General features: G+C 40.9%; 1 protein-coding gene across 1 annotated transcript in view; it reads left to right on the top strand.

The window, feature by feature from the left end:
* Positions 1-15,972, top strand: part of clstn3 (calsyntenin 3) — a 43,422-nt gene extending 27,450 nt beyond the window's left edge. The window contains exons 14-19 of the mRNA XM_083760772.1: positions 8,025-8,251; positions 10,117-10,278; positions 10,989-11,134; positions 12,340-12,475; positions 13,661-13,845; positions 14,288-15,972. Coding sequence (XP_083616898.1) covers positions 8,025-8,251; positions 10,117-10,278; positions 10,989-11,134; positions 12,340-12,475; positions 13,661-13,845; positions 14,288-14,437 — 1,006 coding nt within the window. The 3' untranslated portion in view covers positions 14,438-15,972. The remainder of the gene's footprint in view (positions 1-8,024; positions 8,252-10,116; positions 10,279-10,988; positions 11,135-12,339; positions 12,476-13,660; positions 13,846-14,287) is intronic.
* The last annotated feature ends 2,076 nt before the right edge of the window (positions 15,973-18,048 follow it).

Raw genomic sequence — 18,048 nt, 5'->3', positions numbered from 1 at the left:
TCATTAGCCTGCGGAACCCCATTAGCAAACATAAGAGAAGATTTTTACGGCTCTAGCATTGATTCTCAACCCGTTTAATTTCAAGAACCCCCAGTTTGACATGCATTAGTCTACAGACCCCACATTTAATGGGATTTCCATCTCGGAGACCCTAATTTATATTGTAAAATCAATGTTAATTTAACTCTGAGGGTGTACAAAATGTGTACACCCCCTAGAGTTACAGACCCATAAGGGTCCATTTGGTTCCAAACTACCATTTTGCTGCGGACCCCCTGGAACTCCCTCAAGGACCCACTTTGGGAACCACTGGTCTAGACTATGTCTAAATGGCCAAATGGGTTATAACAGGTCTAAAAATGAAATAAATGAAACAACGTTGTTTCAACAGCTATAGACAGTCTATATATAGATAGAGTTTAAAAATGGCTAAAATATAGACAGTCTATATATAGAAACAGCTAATCCTAGACAGCTAAAAAAAACTTTCAAAGACCAGTTATAGCCCGGTTTTAGACGGACGTCTAATAGCCGACTATTGCTCAGTGGGTTGTATTAGGTTGAGATACAGTATGGTGATTGAGTGTTGTATTAGGTTGAGATACAGTATGGTGATTGAGTGTTGTATTAGGTTGAGATACAGTATGGTGACTGAGTGTTGTATTAGGTTGAGATACAGTATGGTGATTGAGTGTTGTATTAGGTTGAGATACAGTATGGTGACTGAGTGTTGTATTAGGTTGAGATACAGTATGGTGATTGAGTGTTGTATTAGGTTGAGATACAGTATGGTGACTGAGTGTTGTATTAGGTTCAGATACAGTATGGTGATTGAGTGTTGTATTAGGTTCAGATACAGTATGGTGACTGAGTGTTGTATTAGGTTCAGATACAGTATGGTGATTGAGTGTTGTATTAGGTTCAGATACAGTATGGTGACTGAGTGTTGTATTAGGTTCAGATACAGTATGGTGATTGAGTGTTGTATTAGGTTGAGATACAGTATGGTGACTGAGTGTTGTATTAGGTTCAGATACAGTATGGTGATTGAGTGTTGTATTAGGTTCAGATACAGTATGGTGACTGAGTGTTGTATTAGGTTCAGATACAGTATGGTGACTGAGTGTTGTATTAGGTTGAGATACAGTATGGTGATTGAGTGTTGTATTAGGTTGAGATACAGTATGGTGACTGAGTGTTGTATTAGGTTCAGATACAGTATGGTGATTGAGTGTTGTATTAGGTTCAGATACAGTATGGTGACTGAGTGTTGTATTAGGTTCAGATACAGTATGGTGACTGAGTGTTGTATTAGGTTCAGATACAGTATGGTGATTGAGTGTTGTATTAGGTTCAGATACAGTATGGTGACTGAGTGTTGTATTAGGTTCAGATACAGTATGGTGACTGAGTGTTGTATTAGGTTCAGATACAGTATGGTGACTGAGTGTTGTATTAGGTTGAGATACAGTATGGTGACCGATAACAGATTTTGATTTTATGCAATCCTGATTGACTGTCCCAGACTGCTTTTTTGTCAAAAAGCTTTCCAATAAATTTAAAAAACTTAATTTGATTAAAGGTACGAGCATTTAACAAAAAAGAAACAGAATTTCTTTAACCACTTAAACCATATTGAATTTCTTTCCAAAACAGCTTATCTACCGATTGTAGATTTTATATTTGTCAAACTGTTCTCCTATGATGATGATGGTGCTGCTGCGATTATCTTTTTCCTATAATGACATGCCAAAAATAGGGATGCCAGGTTGAAAGTGGTTAAAAATCAGGACATAATGGGCTACATAATTGCTAGTACTGATGCCGTCCAAACAGTCAAATAATGGCTGTAATAGCCAAACCGATATGTTGCTCTGGCTCTACTGAGGATGTCATGACCAATAGGTCATCATGACACATGCTGCTCATCAAACCAAGCCATTCAGTTCCCTCATGTGTCCTGCGGATGGAGCTGTTGTAACTGTGGATGTGCCATCAGGATAGAAATCCCTCACTTTGAGTGAAAGGCATCACAGACGTAAACCATGCCTGGAAAATGTACACAATGGTCAATAGATAGTTAACACTACCCATGGATTCAAGTTCTCGGTCGCCACGATTCCATAGAAGCCAGCATGTCTTATAGTGTGGAAGCATATGTTGCACAGCGGAAATAGACGATCTACAAGCTCTCGACGCATTGAGAGCTTACTCTTGATCCCGATTCAAGCTCTCAATCAAGCTTTATTGAGAGCTTGTAGATTGGATATTTTTAGTTATTGTCTCCACCAGGCCGAAGGCATGGGGGGAGAGTATGTTTTGCACTCCGTCCGTCCGTCCGTCCGTGTGTCCGTCCGTGTGTCCGTGTGTGTGTCCGTGAGCAGCTAATCTCGGCCACCGTTAACCCGGTCGATGCCACATTTTGCACACACACTCCCTGGATGCCAACGATGAACCTCTGCCTCAAACTTTCCAGAACGGCCTGTTATAGCGCCACCAGGAGGCCGCTTTGTGCAAAACAAGTTTTTGCACAGTACACCTACAGATTTTGTCCAAACATCGCGCAAATTGGTACACAGTCTCTCTAGAGCCATTCAACGAAACCGGTCTTTCAGATTTCTCAGACTCTATCCTGATTGGTTAAGATTGGCTTCCAAAGTTCACAGGAGTGCTCAGTTTCAAACAAAATGCTGCAAATCATGAACACATCGCGTGATTTCCGTGAAATTGTGCACGCACATTCCCACTAGGCCGAGGACGAAATGCCACATGAACAATTTCAACTCAGCCTCAAGGTGGCGCTATAACTGGCCGAAAAGTGTTTTTACCTCTAACTGCACGGATCTGTGGATAATTTACTTTTGTTGCCCTTTTATCCAACCACCAGATGAAGGCAAGCTGCAATGTCCTACATTCCTATCCTGGTGGAGACCTGTGCCCAGAAGGGCACTTTTTCTAGTTGTTTTATGATTTGAGAATCTTTCGCCTTTATGGAGGGACAGACAGTAGGCTGACAGGAAATGGGGAGAGAGATGGGGGGAAGACATGCATTAAAGGCCATTAAAGAACCCACGGCACACTGCCAGACTGGGTTGCCAGCCAAGGTGTCTGGACCGCTGAGCCACGGCCCAGGCCATGATTTGAGAATTTGAAGTGTCACACTAGCAATATGTTCAGAAGCATTCCATAGTCTTAAAGGTTAAAGCCGCCCTCAGTCTGTGATTTCTCCATCTGGGTGGTATGTAGAACAGCAGGAACAACATGACTAATTGTGTTAATTGTTTAGGAAACAGCGTGGGTGGGGGCTCCTTTCACACTGTTACAAACACATTTTCAGTCGTGAGATTTAATTTAGCTTTAATCCATGAATTAACCCATTTTGACCTGAGCTTGATTCTACAAGTTTTCTGAAAAACCTCATGTTTCTATGTCAGTGGTAATTTAGCTATTGAAAAATAGCAAACCTACAAGCTCCTAGCGCGGCACTCGGTGCTGCGCTATGAGCTCGTAGATCTGCTATTTTATGAGCTCGTAGATCTGCTATTTTTCATAATACTTAAAACACTAAAAGGGGTTCCCGCCCAGAATGTGTCTAAACACTTATTGATTGATGACATGAATTGTTTGTGTGTTGTGGCTCTGATTATCATCTCATAATAAACTATGTTATCCTGCAAGCCATACGATCTGGCCGTAAAGCGAATGTCCTTTCGAATTAAAATGTAAATATATATATTTTTAAATATATTTTTGTTAACGGAAATTATGAACAGATGAGAGCTTCCTTTCTCATCTTTCGGGAGGTGTAGTTCCAGTACTCTATGGCAACTATGGCTCATGGTTCCTAATTATCATACATTCATACTCACTTTAATTCTCATTTGCTTGAGCCGCATAATGTATAAAGCTCTGTATTCCCAGCAGGCCTGTCAGTCAGTCAAAGCTGTGAGAGATTAATTAAATTTCAGGAGATATGAGCCAAGTGGCTCACACAGCCTGTGAGAGATGTTCCAAATTACATCCATGTGCCAAATAATCTGGCCCATAGGGATCGTTTTACACTGTTTAAGTTAGGCTTCACGGTCTGCTGGGCTCCCTTCGGTCACATGGGGGCGCGTTGTGCCTGATGCATGTCTGCCCCGTTGAGTTGGATAAGCTAGCAAAACTGTAGCCTGAAAAGGTTATTCAGATCAGAAATCACTCAAATAATAATCAGATTTGCCTTGCCCCAAGAATAAACCCACAGGAAACCTAACTACTGTACTTGCTGTAACTTCAAACCGAGATAATGCTTGATTTTTGCGATCATCAATACAATGAATCAATGATAGGTTGCTCCTTCTCCTTGTAGTCTATTGCTGCAGCCTAGTTGTCAGAGATTTTTTTTTGTTGGCATAGTATGTCGTTCAATGTCGCCGTTTCTGAACCAAAAATATGTTTATTTTCTAGATGAATAATATAAATAGCTCTCGAGAGATGGAGACTCGTGTTACTGAACAAACACTCTATACATCAGTAATCAGTGCAATCAGTACTATCAGAATATACACTTATATACACTTTCCCTACCTCCCATCTTTTTACCGGTTCAGGAATGTTATGTTGGGGCGGAACTCAATAACAGAAAAGCTTAAATAATGGTTCAGCTCAAAAAAATAAAAATAAAGTGATGCATTGTGAGCTTGTAGATCAGCTATTTTCAACAACTGTCGCCACCCCCAGAATAGGGACGTTAGGGTTGATGTAGTTAAATGTGTCTAGCAAATAAATGTTTTTGAACAGATACAGATCTTTGAATCCATTGAATCATATAATTGGCATGAGAGTGAGTGAGCAGATTTAAAATGTGAGGGAGACCAGAGGTCTCAATAAGGTGCCAAGGTTTTTCAATACTCTATAGATTCAGGCCAGATTTTGACAGTATGCTTTACATTGCTTTTAGGAAGGAGGACATGGACTGTCTGTGTGAGCCGTCTGAGGAGCACATATCGATCGGTTATGATAGTGACACCTTGCATATTATTATCTTCAGGTCTAGTGACTATTAAAATGATATACAATGCAGCTTTAGTATGCATAAGCATAACCCCCTCACAGTGAAAAGCCTTACAATTACACTGGTAATATTTATGCAAACTGCCGCAATGCGATAGGCTAGCCTTGATAACGTTGTTTATTTTTTCCATGTCCCCAAGCTGTTTTTTAAATAAATTTCCCTTGTTTTCAATTATTGACACAATGGGCTGTATTTTGCGTGTCTTAAGTACCAGGTCTTATTCCCTAACTTGAGTAAACTAAACACCTGGAGGCGTGATCAGTGCCATTTGGCCACTCAGAATAGCCAAATGGCATTGAGCACGCCTCCAGGTCTTTAGTTTACTCAAGTTAGGTAATAAGACCTGGTACTTAAGACACGCAAAATACAGCCCTAAGAGTCTGAGTAGAAGCCTTGAGGCTGGTAAAGACAATGGATTTGCAAGGCCCAGCTAACGTTCTGTGTTTACTGTTCAGTGCCTGTGGAGACAAGCACGCTGAAATACTTTCTAGTGAAATGCAGGGTCTTATGCCAAAGTTAATTCTTAGAAGTCTTTGAATGACAACACACTATTTAAAAGATGAACGTATTATAGTATTTATCCTGTGAAAACTAAACAGCAGTGACAGGAGTGAGCAAACACTAGGCTATACCGATGATATATTGATATTATATCGATATATTATGATAGGAGACATGATATCGTAATGTCGTGATATGACTGTTTTTTTTAATAGAGGAAGTATGCCTATGCATAGCGTGTAGTGGTCCGCTGGAAATGGTCAGAATATTTGATCAGAAAATTTGATGTGATTTTGTTAATATCACCAGCCCTACCAGACACTATGCTATGCTGTCACTGAAAAGTCCATCTGCAGTACTGCAGAATGATTCAGAAACACCGTGGGCCAGATTCTGAGTCACATACTCTGACTGTGAGAGAACAAAACACACAGAAACTATTCCTGGGTCAACAGACATTTTAACCACATTAGCAACTGTGAGCTGGCTTTCTGGATTTGGCAGCCATTTTTAGTGCTGAAATATTAATTATCTTCGGAAAGGCAGGCATGCACTGAACTGACGTGTGCATATATCGTCGCTGTCGAGTGGAAACCTTGCATATCTAAAACGATTAATTTTCATTAAATGAAAAAGAAAAAAAAAACCCTGTTCCAAATGGTTTGCAGTTATGGGTTTCTTAGTTACACGCTAGTTAACAACCTCAAATTGCTGGAGTCGCTATTTTGGGCATGTCATTATAGGCTAAGTTTGATGTGATGCGTTGTGAGCTTTTAGAACTTTTATTTTATATGGTTGAATATTTGTGAAACACAAAGACCATTCGACCAATTCGATACAATAAAAACTAAATGTGGACTGGAGATACATGGTTTCCACCTGACAATGACGATATGTTCCACATACCAGTGGCTCTCACCTCCAGTCCAGAAGAATCCCAAAAATACTGTGAATGCAATTGCAGTAGCCAGACTTCCCAATAACAGAGTGGTATACTTTTTATTATACAAAAAGGTTGTTTCGAGATAGCAATCTGATTGGTTGAAACAGCATTCTTAAACGACAGTATAGGAACACCTAATCAAAACAAAGAAATCACCTGCTCTGTTCTCCCAGAGCACAGCAGACTCGGTGGCTAGGCTAGATAGTTTCTTAGGACATTTGTGGTCGTAGCAGTGGCTACATCTGTCATTTTAGCGATTATCTTAGTTGTAAGGTTAACTGCTGTGTTTCGGAGTTCCTGTAGCACCGCAGCCGTGCATTAATGACGATAAAGAACACCCTCTCGTGTAATATTATATATTATATTATATTATACTCAAAGACTCAGAGATATACTGACAAAGGTATGTGGATTAATTATCCTGCTTTACAGATATCCGACTGTCGCTTGTTTTTACAATCTTGCAGTTTCAAGGTCACAAGCATTATTTGACGGATCTTTTAGCCTGACTTCAACAGTTTCGAGGTGTGTGTGTGTGTGTGTGTGTGTGTGTGTGTGTGTGTGTGTGTGTGTGTGTGTGTGTGTGTGTGTGTGTGTGTGTGTGTGTGTGTGTGTGCGTGTGCGTGTGCGTGTGCGTGTTTGTGCTAGTGTGTGTACGTGCTTGTCCGTGAGTGCGTTTTAAGATTAGGTTGATTTAAGGCCAGCAGTTCCCCAGATGGCTAAACAGCAGGCCCTTCTGGAGAGGCTGATATAAGCAGCTGCTGACCCTCACAGATAGTACAGTTGTCGGCTGTAATACGCTCATGGTTGATAAATTGCTGTTGTGAAGGATAGTACTTCACATCAGCCGTTTGTATTATGTGATGTCTTATCTTATATATTGTACAGTAGATACAAAATAAATTTTACAACAGTAGGGCGATGTTAACTTTCCTCTTCTACCCCAGATTTGAACCCGGTTTGCTGAACATTTTACCATAATTAAGAGCCTGCCTGCTTGCTCAGGGGATACATTTAATCTTGGCCATCAGTTCAGATCCTGTGTCTAGTGAGACATGACATGACATCGAAAATGTCTAAATAGATACCCTGGGAGACTAAATACAACCACCCCAATTGTATAAGTTATATTGTATTACCAAAAGTTGAATCTCCAACACAATGTCTGAGCTAAGTTCTCCTTGGCCTGAAAAACATTGAAGACCCCTGCCTAAAGGTGCGTTCAGACTTGAATTTAAATATTCACCTCGGTTCGTCCTGTTTGTGCTGCGCCAGGTCTCGCTGCACCCGTACTTCTCGTCTTTGCATAGACTTTGTATGTAATCTCGCTGGACCAGGCCAATATAAGTATTGGCCTGGTTAGAATGCTAAGAATCCCAACTGTCTGAAGAAATTTCGCTTGACTGAATGCCTTTTTGACCATGTCCAAATCATTATGGCAGATTAATGAATGGGATTTCAACAGCAATTATTCACACCTTGCATGTAATGATAATTCCAAACTACTCTCTCCCTCTGTCCCAGGTGTTTCAATGAGGAGAGCTGTCTGTCTCTGAAGATGTTGGAGGGCTACCTGGTGGTGCTGCAACCCGACGCTCCACAGATTTCTCTGTCTGGGGTCGGACCCCACCTGGCCCGTCCTGCCCCAGAGTTTGAGGGTCCCCGCGGCGTCCCCCTGTTCCCCGAGCTCAGGATCGTCTGTTCGCTGTCTCACGCCGTCAACACGGCTGCACAGGGGATGGAAGGAGGAGGTGAGTTTAGTAGATTAGACAATTCACTGGTGCCCTTTACCAGGACTTGATTTTCAATGAGTGAGCATCAAGCACACTTCAGCAGGTTATAGTCTGTTGATGGACAGCAGCGGTGGCTCAGGGGGGGGTGCATACTTAGTTTAGACTAGTCTTTTGTTAGACATGGTTTTGTTTAGGGTGAGGGTTTGAGATAGGTTGTAGTTGTATGACTAATGACTGGTCTAACCAATGACTAGTCTAAACCAAAAACTGTCTAAACTAAGTACTGCACCCGCTCAGGGGTAGAGTGGCTGGATGGTAACCGCCAAGGTTGCCAGATCGAACCCCCAGAGTTAGTGTCGAAGTGTCCTTGAGCAAGACACTGAACCCCTAATTGCTCCTGATTTGCTGGTTGGTTGCCTTGCATGGTTTCCGCCATCGGCGTATGAATGTATGTGTGTGAATGGGTGAATGAATGTAATGCACAATCTATGTAAAGCGCCTTGGATAAAGGCGCTATATATATGCACCATTTACCATTTAACAACTGGAGTTTAGTCTAACCTGTGCCTCAGGCATCAGGAGAGTGAACCCTTATCGCATGCCTCTTCTTTTGATACATCACATGCTCCCTGACATCCCTATTTGGGCACTTTTTCATACATTGTAGAAAGTTGTCATACAATGTCAAAATCTGCATTTTGTGGAAAATTAGTCATGAGGTAACGCATTGTGAGCTTGTAGATCAGATGCTTTTTAATATATTTGTTGTACAAAGACGTACACAGATTGACTGGCATATTATCACTGCTTAATGGATCATTTGAGCCAGGCACTCAGAGGCATTTATTCTTTATTATAGCTAAGACGGTAAGACCTCTCGAGTCTCAACAGATCTTTTTTCATGGGAGCCATATTGACATGAAATAGTAGAGTAAACACAGGTGTTACAAATGCTAAGCCCCGCTCCATAGAGTAGCTACCGAAGTCTGACGAATTTACATCTGGGTCACATTTGTTCTACCCCTTCTGAATTCCATAGCCTGTTTTTTTAATATCGTTCCTAATCAGAACTGTGTTCCAAAAAGAAACAAATTATCCTGACGGTTTGACTCATATGGATATGAAGAATCAACTGACGGCGAGAAAACGCTACAGTTACTGCCACCCAATTAATAATGTTTTTTGCCAGAAACAGATCAAATATGAGTGACTGACTATCATAAACGATACAGAACCACCTTGTTTATTTTTGGACCACAATGCTTATATGAGACGATTTTAAGATGACCCAATGTTATTCTCCAGAGAGAAACCCTTCCGTGACCCAGGGGATGAACGAGTGACGTCAATACGTGATTGGCTCAGGAAAAAAACTAAAACAAGAAAAACACCTTCATATCCGTTTTTGGTTCAAATTTGCTGCAGAGCAAATCAAAATGAAGCTACATGCATGGGGAAATAAAATGGAACGGGAAATGAGTATGCCACCTTCTAGAAATCCAGGACTACTGTTATTCATCTCCATTCTAGTACTTCAATGGTCGTTTTCTTGCCCTTTACATCACAACATCTATCTTGCTGTATCTTGCCTGCAAACGTTGAATCTTGACTCTTGAGCTTAACCTCCAACAGTATGTAAAGTTAACACTCCCTTGCAGTCTCACAGCAATTTATGAGACTTTAATGGTGTCAAACAGACATAATAAGTTCACAGACTGTGCACAACCCATCTGCGGCGATGTGTAAATGGAAATGAACTGAACTGCGAGGGAGGCCATCTGTGGAGCGCATTCAAGCTGTTTGTCACATGGCGAGGATGATTATGTAAGTTTCCTGTAGTTTTCCTTTCTCCTCTTCCTCATCTTCCGTCCTTCATCCAACAGCACTGATGTCGGATGCCGTGGCCCACACTTTGGATGGCTGCGAGGTGCAGCCCTTGGGGGAGGAGCTAAACCCAGAGAGGGAGGAGCTTCTGGTGGATATTGACGTTCTGCGAGAGAGAGGCCTGGAGATTATTAACACCACCGCGTACATCGCCATTACAGGTACAATTAGCATATGCAAGTGGCATTTTTCTGTACATGTAAACATTGTCAATAAACATATCAATCAATCAATCAATTTCATTAACAAATGTATATAATATATATTATACTGTATATCAGGGGTCCTCAACTAGAAATGATGAAGGTCCACAATTTTTTTTTTAATAAGACCGAGGTCCGGTCCCATGCGCGGCGTCCTTCGGAGAGCGGGGGCCTATGCCCGTTTAGTATGGTCAAGCCAAGCTTATACAAATCAGATCCCCTTCCACCCAACCAATAATGGGGTGCAGAGTGCAGGCCCGGAGTGGAACTCCAAATCAGGCCGGGAGTTATACGCGCATAGCGCGCGCCAGAATTTTGGAGGCCCTTGGGGGACATTTTGGGGGCCTTTGCAGCAATTTCACATGAGAAATGTACCATCTGATGTTATGTATATTATTAACTTAAAAAGAGGTGGTCCGCGGTCCGCCAGTTGAGTACCCCTGCTGTATATCCTTTAAGTACCTTTTCCTCTTTGGGCGATTTATACACACTTGGTACTACTCAGTTTATCAACAAGAAAGTTTAAAGTATTCATCCCCCTCATTCAGCAGAAGTTGAAAGAGAAGAGAAAAACATCTTCATATCCATCGCTACCTATTCTATTGCACCACAAGCTGTTCAGTATTGACTTAATGTATTTTTTTCCCTCCTCCTCATTTTGTGTCTAGGAGCTGAATCCATCTCCGTGTATGAGGACGTCCTTCGTTCAGTCCGCTATCGTCTGGCCAAAGGCTCGGCTCGCTTTGAGAGGCGTTTCCGTCTGTCCTGCTCTGAGATGAACGGCAGGTACACCAGCAATGAGCTAACACTGGAGGTGAGACCTAAAGGGATCAGAAGACGCTCATATCTAGATGATGGTTGAGATAATAGACGATAATAATAGGCATTATTACCCTAATAAAGAAGTGTGTCTGTTGAACTGCAGATGTTTTAGACACTAAGGGCTCCATTTTCGTCACCGCTAAACCCCTTATCCCTAAACTTCTTTGCCTTTTTTTACTATTTTGAAAAACATTTTTGAATAGTTCAACTAGCCAATCTACATTGACACGTTGTGAGCTTGTAGACTGGCCATTTTAACTATTAAAAAATGTTTTTCAAAATACTGGTAGTAAAAAAAGGCAAAGTAGTTTAGGGATAAGGGGTTTAGCATGGACAAAAATAGAGCCCTAAATCTCCATTTTCAAATGTGTGTTGGATGATTCATAGTGTTATTCTTTTTTAACCTCTTTGAGTCGGGTGCCCCTTTGTTTTCCTGTATGCCAAATCTCACAACATCGTGAACTTGTAGATCAGCATTGTGAGATCAGCTTTTTCGGCGAATGTTTGCTAATTTTATCAGAACTAGACCTGTGCTCGACCTGTGCCCTAGACCTTGGGAACGATGCAACTTGAACCTAATAATACCCGTTGTCATAGCACCCGTTTGAACAGAATGTTAGCCAGAATAAGGATGCTAGAGTTCATGTGGTTAAGTACAAAACTACATAATCAGTTACAGTATGCAAGTAGTGCCTCCGGCTCCAACCACTCACCCTCCCTCTCTACTGCTGCCCTCTAAACTGACTTGTACAACCTGTAAACTTGTGATGTAACAATAAAGTTGAACGTGAAGTTCAACGAGTCGTGATATGAAGCATTGTGAGCTTGTTGAGCCAAAATGGCTCATCTATTTGGCGTAATAATCAATACATTGTTCTAAATACATCAATGTTATTGCATAATAAGCAAATCAAAAGGTATGCAGATATAAGGTAAAGATAGCAGTGAATTGGACAGAAAAGAAAATCCATAACTGACATTGCATGTAATCACCGTGTAGATCGATTGTCACAAATTGACTAAACATCCTCAAATTTGACAGTGGAGTATTTAATTCAGTGCAAAGTGCTAAAGGATGTGGGAGTACAATGGTTACATTCATAGTGGCAGAGTATAGTATCCCAGCCAATTAAATTGCATTGTATTCTCTGTTTTACACCTCCTCTCCATATTTCTGTTCTTCCCGTCTTCCTCCAGGTAAACTTCCTCCACTCTCTGGACAGTCTGTATCACCCTTCCCACCTGCTGGCGTCTCAGCAGCAATTCCTCCATCCCTCCCATCACTCTGGAGAGCTGAGTGGTCACACCCTGCCAAACCCACACCGCAACTCAGGTGAGACACCAACATGCACCTGGACGCACTGACGCCTTGTACCACAAGGTGTCACTGGAACCAAGAACGGTGCACTTCATCTTTTATTTTCCTGTCCAGTAGATACTGTATCTGAATGTTAGGTGAATTGTTTACTTTGTCATAAAAGCATGAAACTTGGTACAGTTTGGGGTCCTGAATATTTTCACATATGGAACCATTACCAATACACCTCGTTGTTGCCATTTTACTTTCCGCCATAACTGAATGTATCTTTCATCAAATATCCTAAACCAAGGATTACAATGATATCATATACTGACGGAGGGGTGGCTGTGGAGGTCTAGGGGCAGGGCCGAAGAAAACAAATCCACGAGTTGAGCACAATTACTGGGTGATTGTGGAAGTTTTCTTTCTTCACAGTTTTGTTTATTCAGGATTTGCGCATACATTAAATAAAATAATTACATATTTAAAATATATGTGATACACCCTACCTACAGGGCATAACAAAATAAATTAATGTGGAAGTTGAATTTTTTTAATTAAAAGCACCCCTGGTTGTCAACAGAATTTACCTTTTTTTTTACTCAAATGGAATGGAAATGAGATGCAAAAAAAGAATGTCCACTACAGAAGGACCACCGGATCTCAGGGGATTACTGATCCCTGTGGGCTAGTTCAGGTGTTGTAGCAGCAACAGCAGTAATGAAACACAGGATAGGTACTATGGCATGAGTAGAGAGATACAAATACGTTTAAAAATAAGAATATAAATAGAATTAGAATCTGCACTTGGTCTGACTGGGTTATTATAACATAATGAACATCTTACAATACATATGTGATATATCTGTACGTACATACTGTATGTATGTCTGTGCGTCCGTCTGTAGTTATCTCGAGAACCGCCCGACCTCAGACTTTCGGTTAGAGTCATTTGTCAAGAAACCACCGATCCGATCCTACCACCAATATGCCCATATACAGTATAGGCATACTGTATATGTCAGAGTCTGTTGCTGTGGTAAATAATAAAATTATAGAAAAAAAATATATATAAAAATCACCATGTGAGTGTGGACTGTTTCTATAGACCATAAAGGGACAAGGACAGAGATCTCGATATATGGGCATAAATGATAAGTATAATAAATCATTGATAAGTGATGTGCTTATTACTCTCTTATTATGTCTTTCTGACAGTGGTGCCGGGAGCTGCAACAGTCATTATCATGGTGTGTGTGGGCTTCCTGGTTGTCATGGTGATTCTGGGTGTGTTCCGAATCCGCTCCATCCATCGCCGTGGCGAGGGTGCCAGGGGCGCAACTAAAGAGGGCAGTGGCCAATGGGACGACTCAGCTCTCACCATCATTGTCAACCCTATGGAGGTAATAACCTAAATTGTCAATTGGCTAAAACTCCGCCCTGCAATAGATAACAGCAGTAACAGTGACTTAAACCTTGGTATCTAGTTTTACAGGGTTTCCATTGAACTGCAGACAAATCAATGATAGGTTTAGTTAGCCTCACGTATCCAGCCTTCATCTGCCTTTGCAATGCATATTGCCCCAGGCATATTAAGTCTGGCCCCTCTCAATTGTGGGAGTACTTCACGGCCGAAGTGGTGGCGAGCCAACCAGATTCGTCTGGAACCAGGCTATAAACAACCAGGGCCCAGTATGCAAATGTAGGGCGGGACATTGCAGAAAGAAATGTAATACTGAGAGGGACGAGACTAATATGCACGCAGTGATATTAGTATCGCTACATTTCTTTCAGCTTCACTGTTTAAATCCCTTTGTCTGAATGCGGTATTTTTCTCACCTGTAGTCCTACGAGTCTCGTATGGGCATTTCTGCCGACACAGAAGGAGAGGGCGAGGAAGACGAGGAGGCAGCCGAGTCACCTGACGATGCCAGCGATGACCAGCGAATCATCATCAAGAAGGAGGGAAGAGACGGCAACCCTCGCCGCTACTGAGCCAAGTGGTCACGGGGAAACCGCGCTTCGGCTCGTCACGCTCACACACACTCTTCAATATGTTTAATATCGACAACTGCTAACACCTCTAGTTTAAGGAATGTATGCTTACCAACACTACGCACAACACACACAACACATACACACACACTGTAATACTCTTAACACACTATGCCATCTGTGACCTATAGCTGACAATAATGCAGGAAGTTGTTTTCCACCTAAATGTTTTATGGCACAATGTATACTGTACCCGTCGATGTAAAGTCAACTGCCTGACTTGCACCAGTTCACCAGTTGCACCAGTTCTAAATCACAAGGTGGTAAGAAGTCTGTATAGGTGTAGCACGGGTTGAATGATTGTTCTGTTTTGCTAAAACCAAAACACAAAAGAAGATTGTGTTTTAGTATCATATGTAGAGTGAATCCTGAGTGACACAGATTAATATGGAAGCAATTCACAACATAGAGTATGGCATTGTGTAGCTCTGTGGGGTTAACACGCGCAAGCATTTCTTCCTCACCACATCATGGTGACTTGAGTCTCTTTGCTGCACAATCTCTTTCTTCCACTTTTTCAGTGGTTCTCAATGTGGGGTCTGGGGACCCCCGGGGTCCTTAAGGGGGTTCCAAATTGTCAATTTGGTTCCATTTGTACACTCTCGGAGTTAAATTAACTTCGTTTTACGTACGCTTTTACAGTGTACGTAGATTCGATTGGGTTCCGTGGCCTAATGCATATCAGACCTTGAATTCAAAAAGGTTGAGAATAAATATATCTACATACAATACATTTCTCTATTACAGTGACCCCCCGAGTGAACGTCTTACGACGTCAGAGGTTACTGGTCATGTGACCATTATGAGGTCAGAAACACTAGCCTCCTTATACAAAATAAATAACAGTTTAGACTGAGAATATGGATGTACAGTACACTGGTTTGAACACGCCAGGAGGTAAAATGAAAGCCAGCCAGTACTGTCTATTTTTTAATTTGGTACAATGAAAATCATTGAGAACTTCAGCAAGCAAACAACTCATTTTTCTCAAACTAAAGATTTTAGCATAACATTGCAGCGCATAATCTGTGCCTTTCCATTAACGTCACAGAATATGAGATTGTAGGTCGAAACCATGCATCTGTGCTTAAAACAATGCACATTAGCTGAAACCTAAATGATAATGCTGTCTGTCCTGTGCAGTGAATTGATCTTATCTTTAGGTATTGCGATTGTTATCTAATGTTAGTGTAATTCTGGGCCATGTCTTGACCTGAAATTGATCTTGACCTGTGTGAAGGCTCAGATTAATAACATAGCGTTAACGATGATCATCACCATGACACCATAACTTTTACCCCCCTTCCTTCTCCTCCTTCTCCCACTCTCTCCACACACACACACACACACACACACACACACACACACACACACACACACACACACACACACACACAGACACACACACACACACACACACACACACACACACACACACACACACACACACACACACACACACACACACACACACACACACACACACACACAGACACACACACACACACACACACACACACACACACACACACACACACACACACACACACACACACACACACCACAATGACCCCAAGAATGTGACTAAATCAACGGTTCTCATCTCTGGTCCTAAGGACCCACACTACTGCTCAGTTTCTATTCTATCAGGTAGTTCACGGCATTCAGATATAATTAGATTAACATCTAAAATGAAAACTAGCACTGGCAGTATTTTGGTTCACCAGCATCCAGAATTCAGAACCTCTCATCTAAATGATTCACACCACACTGTTCCACTCAGTGCACATTCCTCTTATTGTACCACAACACAACTCAAGTAAATAAGACACACACACACACACACACACACACACACACACACACACACACAAACTGTAGTGTACACACCACAACGCTACCCCTGCTGTCTTCAGAATGTCAGCTCAGCTTGGGCAGTTTTGATTGTATTGATTGTAATGATTTTTTTCTGTACATACAATGATGAATATTATAAATATGATGATAATATTATTATTACTATTATTATTGAAGCTACACTTCCTCTTTTTCTGCACAATTCGAGAGGGAATATATATTGATTTACACACCTTATGGTTTAGTAATAGTGTTTCTTTTTATTGGAGTAAATCCCATCTACAGTTCAGCATCAGAATACGTAATGATAATAATAGTAGTAGTAATAAGGATGATAATGCCCGGCTTGATGATGTCTATTAATTTGTGTGTTTTATTGTTGTAATTCAAAAACTTGTCAATATCTGAATCGCAGTAAAAAGAAGAAAAAAAAAGAACGAAAAAAAAGGAGGGCACATTTGTTGTGGAAGCTATAGCTACTACTTTGTCAATTCTCTTCTTAAGCCTATATCGTGTGTAGGCCTATACTTTGTTGTATGATGGTGTTGGAAAAACTATTATTTTCAGCGAAGTGTATGACAAAGTATGAACTATAGGCTTTTCACTCCACCACGATTCTCTCTCATGTTCCAGAACTTGATTTTTACATTCCGTCCCTTCCATAACTTTTTTTTAAACGAATGTACAACTTGTGTGCTTCTCCGCACTTTTCCTTCCTCCCTTCTCTCCTCTCTTCCTCCCTCCCTCCCTCCCAACCCTTCCTTCACCTCTCCCTCAATCTGCCCTCTGTGTCTCTTGCTGTCTGTCTGTGTATAGCCTATCAATGTGCAGTGCTAAACCTGTCGGTAAATAAAAAGCCTGTCGTTTTTAAGTGTGATGTTAAGAATGGATCAAAACATTGCATTAATAACTTATATTATTACTATGTTACTATTGGAACATTGACTGTAATTATTGATTACAATGATAACATGGATTATGATGGCTGATTGTTATTGAAAACTGTCAGAAAACATTACAAAATTCATAATAAAAACACTATATGACGTCCTGAGGCAGAACAATTTCTTGTTAGAATACACACCACTCTTCAGGTGCTGTATGTGATATATTTTGGTTAAAACAAAAAGGTTTGTGTTAAATGGTTATATTATCTGATAGGGTAGGCTATAGCTCATTGCTATAGAGTGTTCACAACATAGTTCTCCCTGTAAACAGAAAGAGAACTGATTCACCATGAGAGGAATTAATTTATCAATTGCAATTGTGCATTGTTCCAATTCCAAGTCCAACTTTGCCTAGACATGTTTAATTGTGTTTATGCTGTAGTTCTCTCTCCTGATTAGATGAAATTTCAATATACCCGGTATAGTTTTCCTGGTACTTTCTTCTCTTTTCCTTCTTTCTCTCACTCTCAGAGAGAGAGAAAGAGTGCAATAACATTTAATTATAAAAACATTATCACCTCCTTTAAATGTGGACTGGAAAGAAATGCTTGAATGAAAAACATTGATGTCATTGTCAACGTGTTTAGAATCTAAACATGTTGACATCAATGTTTTTCATTAGCCTATACATGATAAACACATCTAATTTCTAAAACTTTAGAATAGTGTCCCACAGTCCACTCTCTACATCAAACGGTTACTTCAACTTTTACTTGGTTGGGCTTTGCATTATTGCCCAACAACATT

Source organism: Protomyctophum parallelum (assembly GCF_964188405.1).
Source record: "Protomyctophum parallelum genome assembly, chromosome: 3".
Lineage (NCBI taxonomy): Eukaryota > Metazoa > Chordata > Actinopteri > Myctophiformes > Myctophidae > Protomyctophum > Protomyctophum parallelum.
This window is presented reverse-complemented; position numbering and strand designations above follow the sequence as displayed.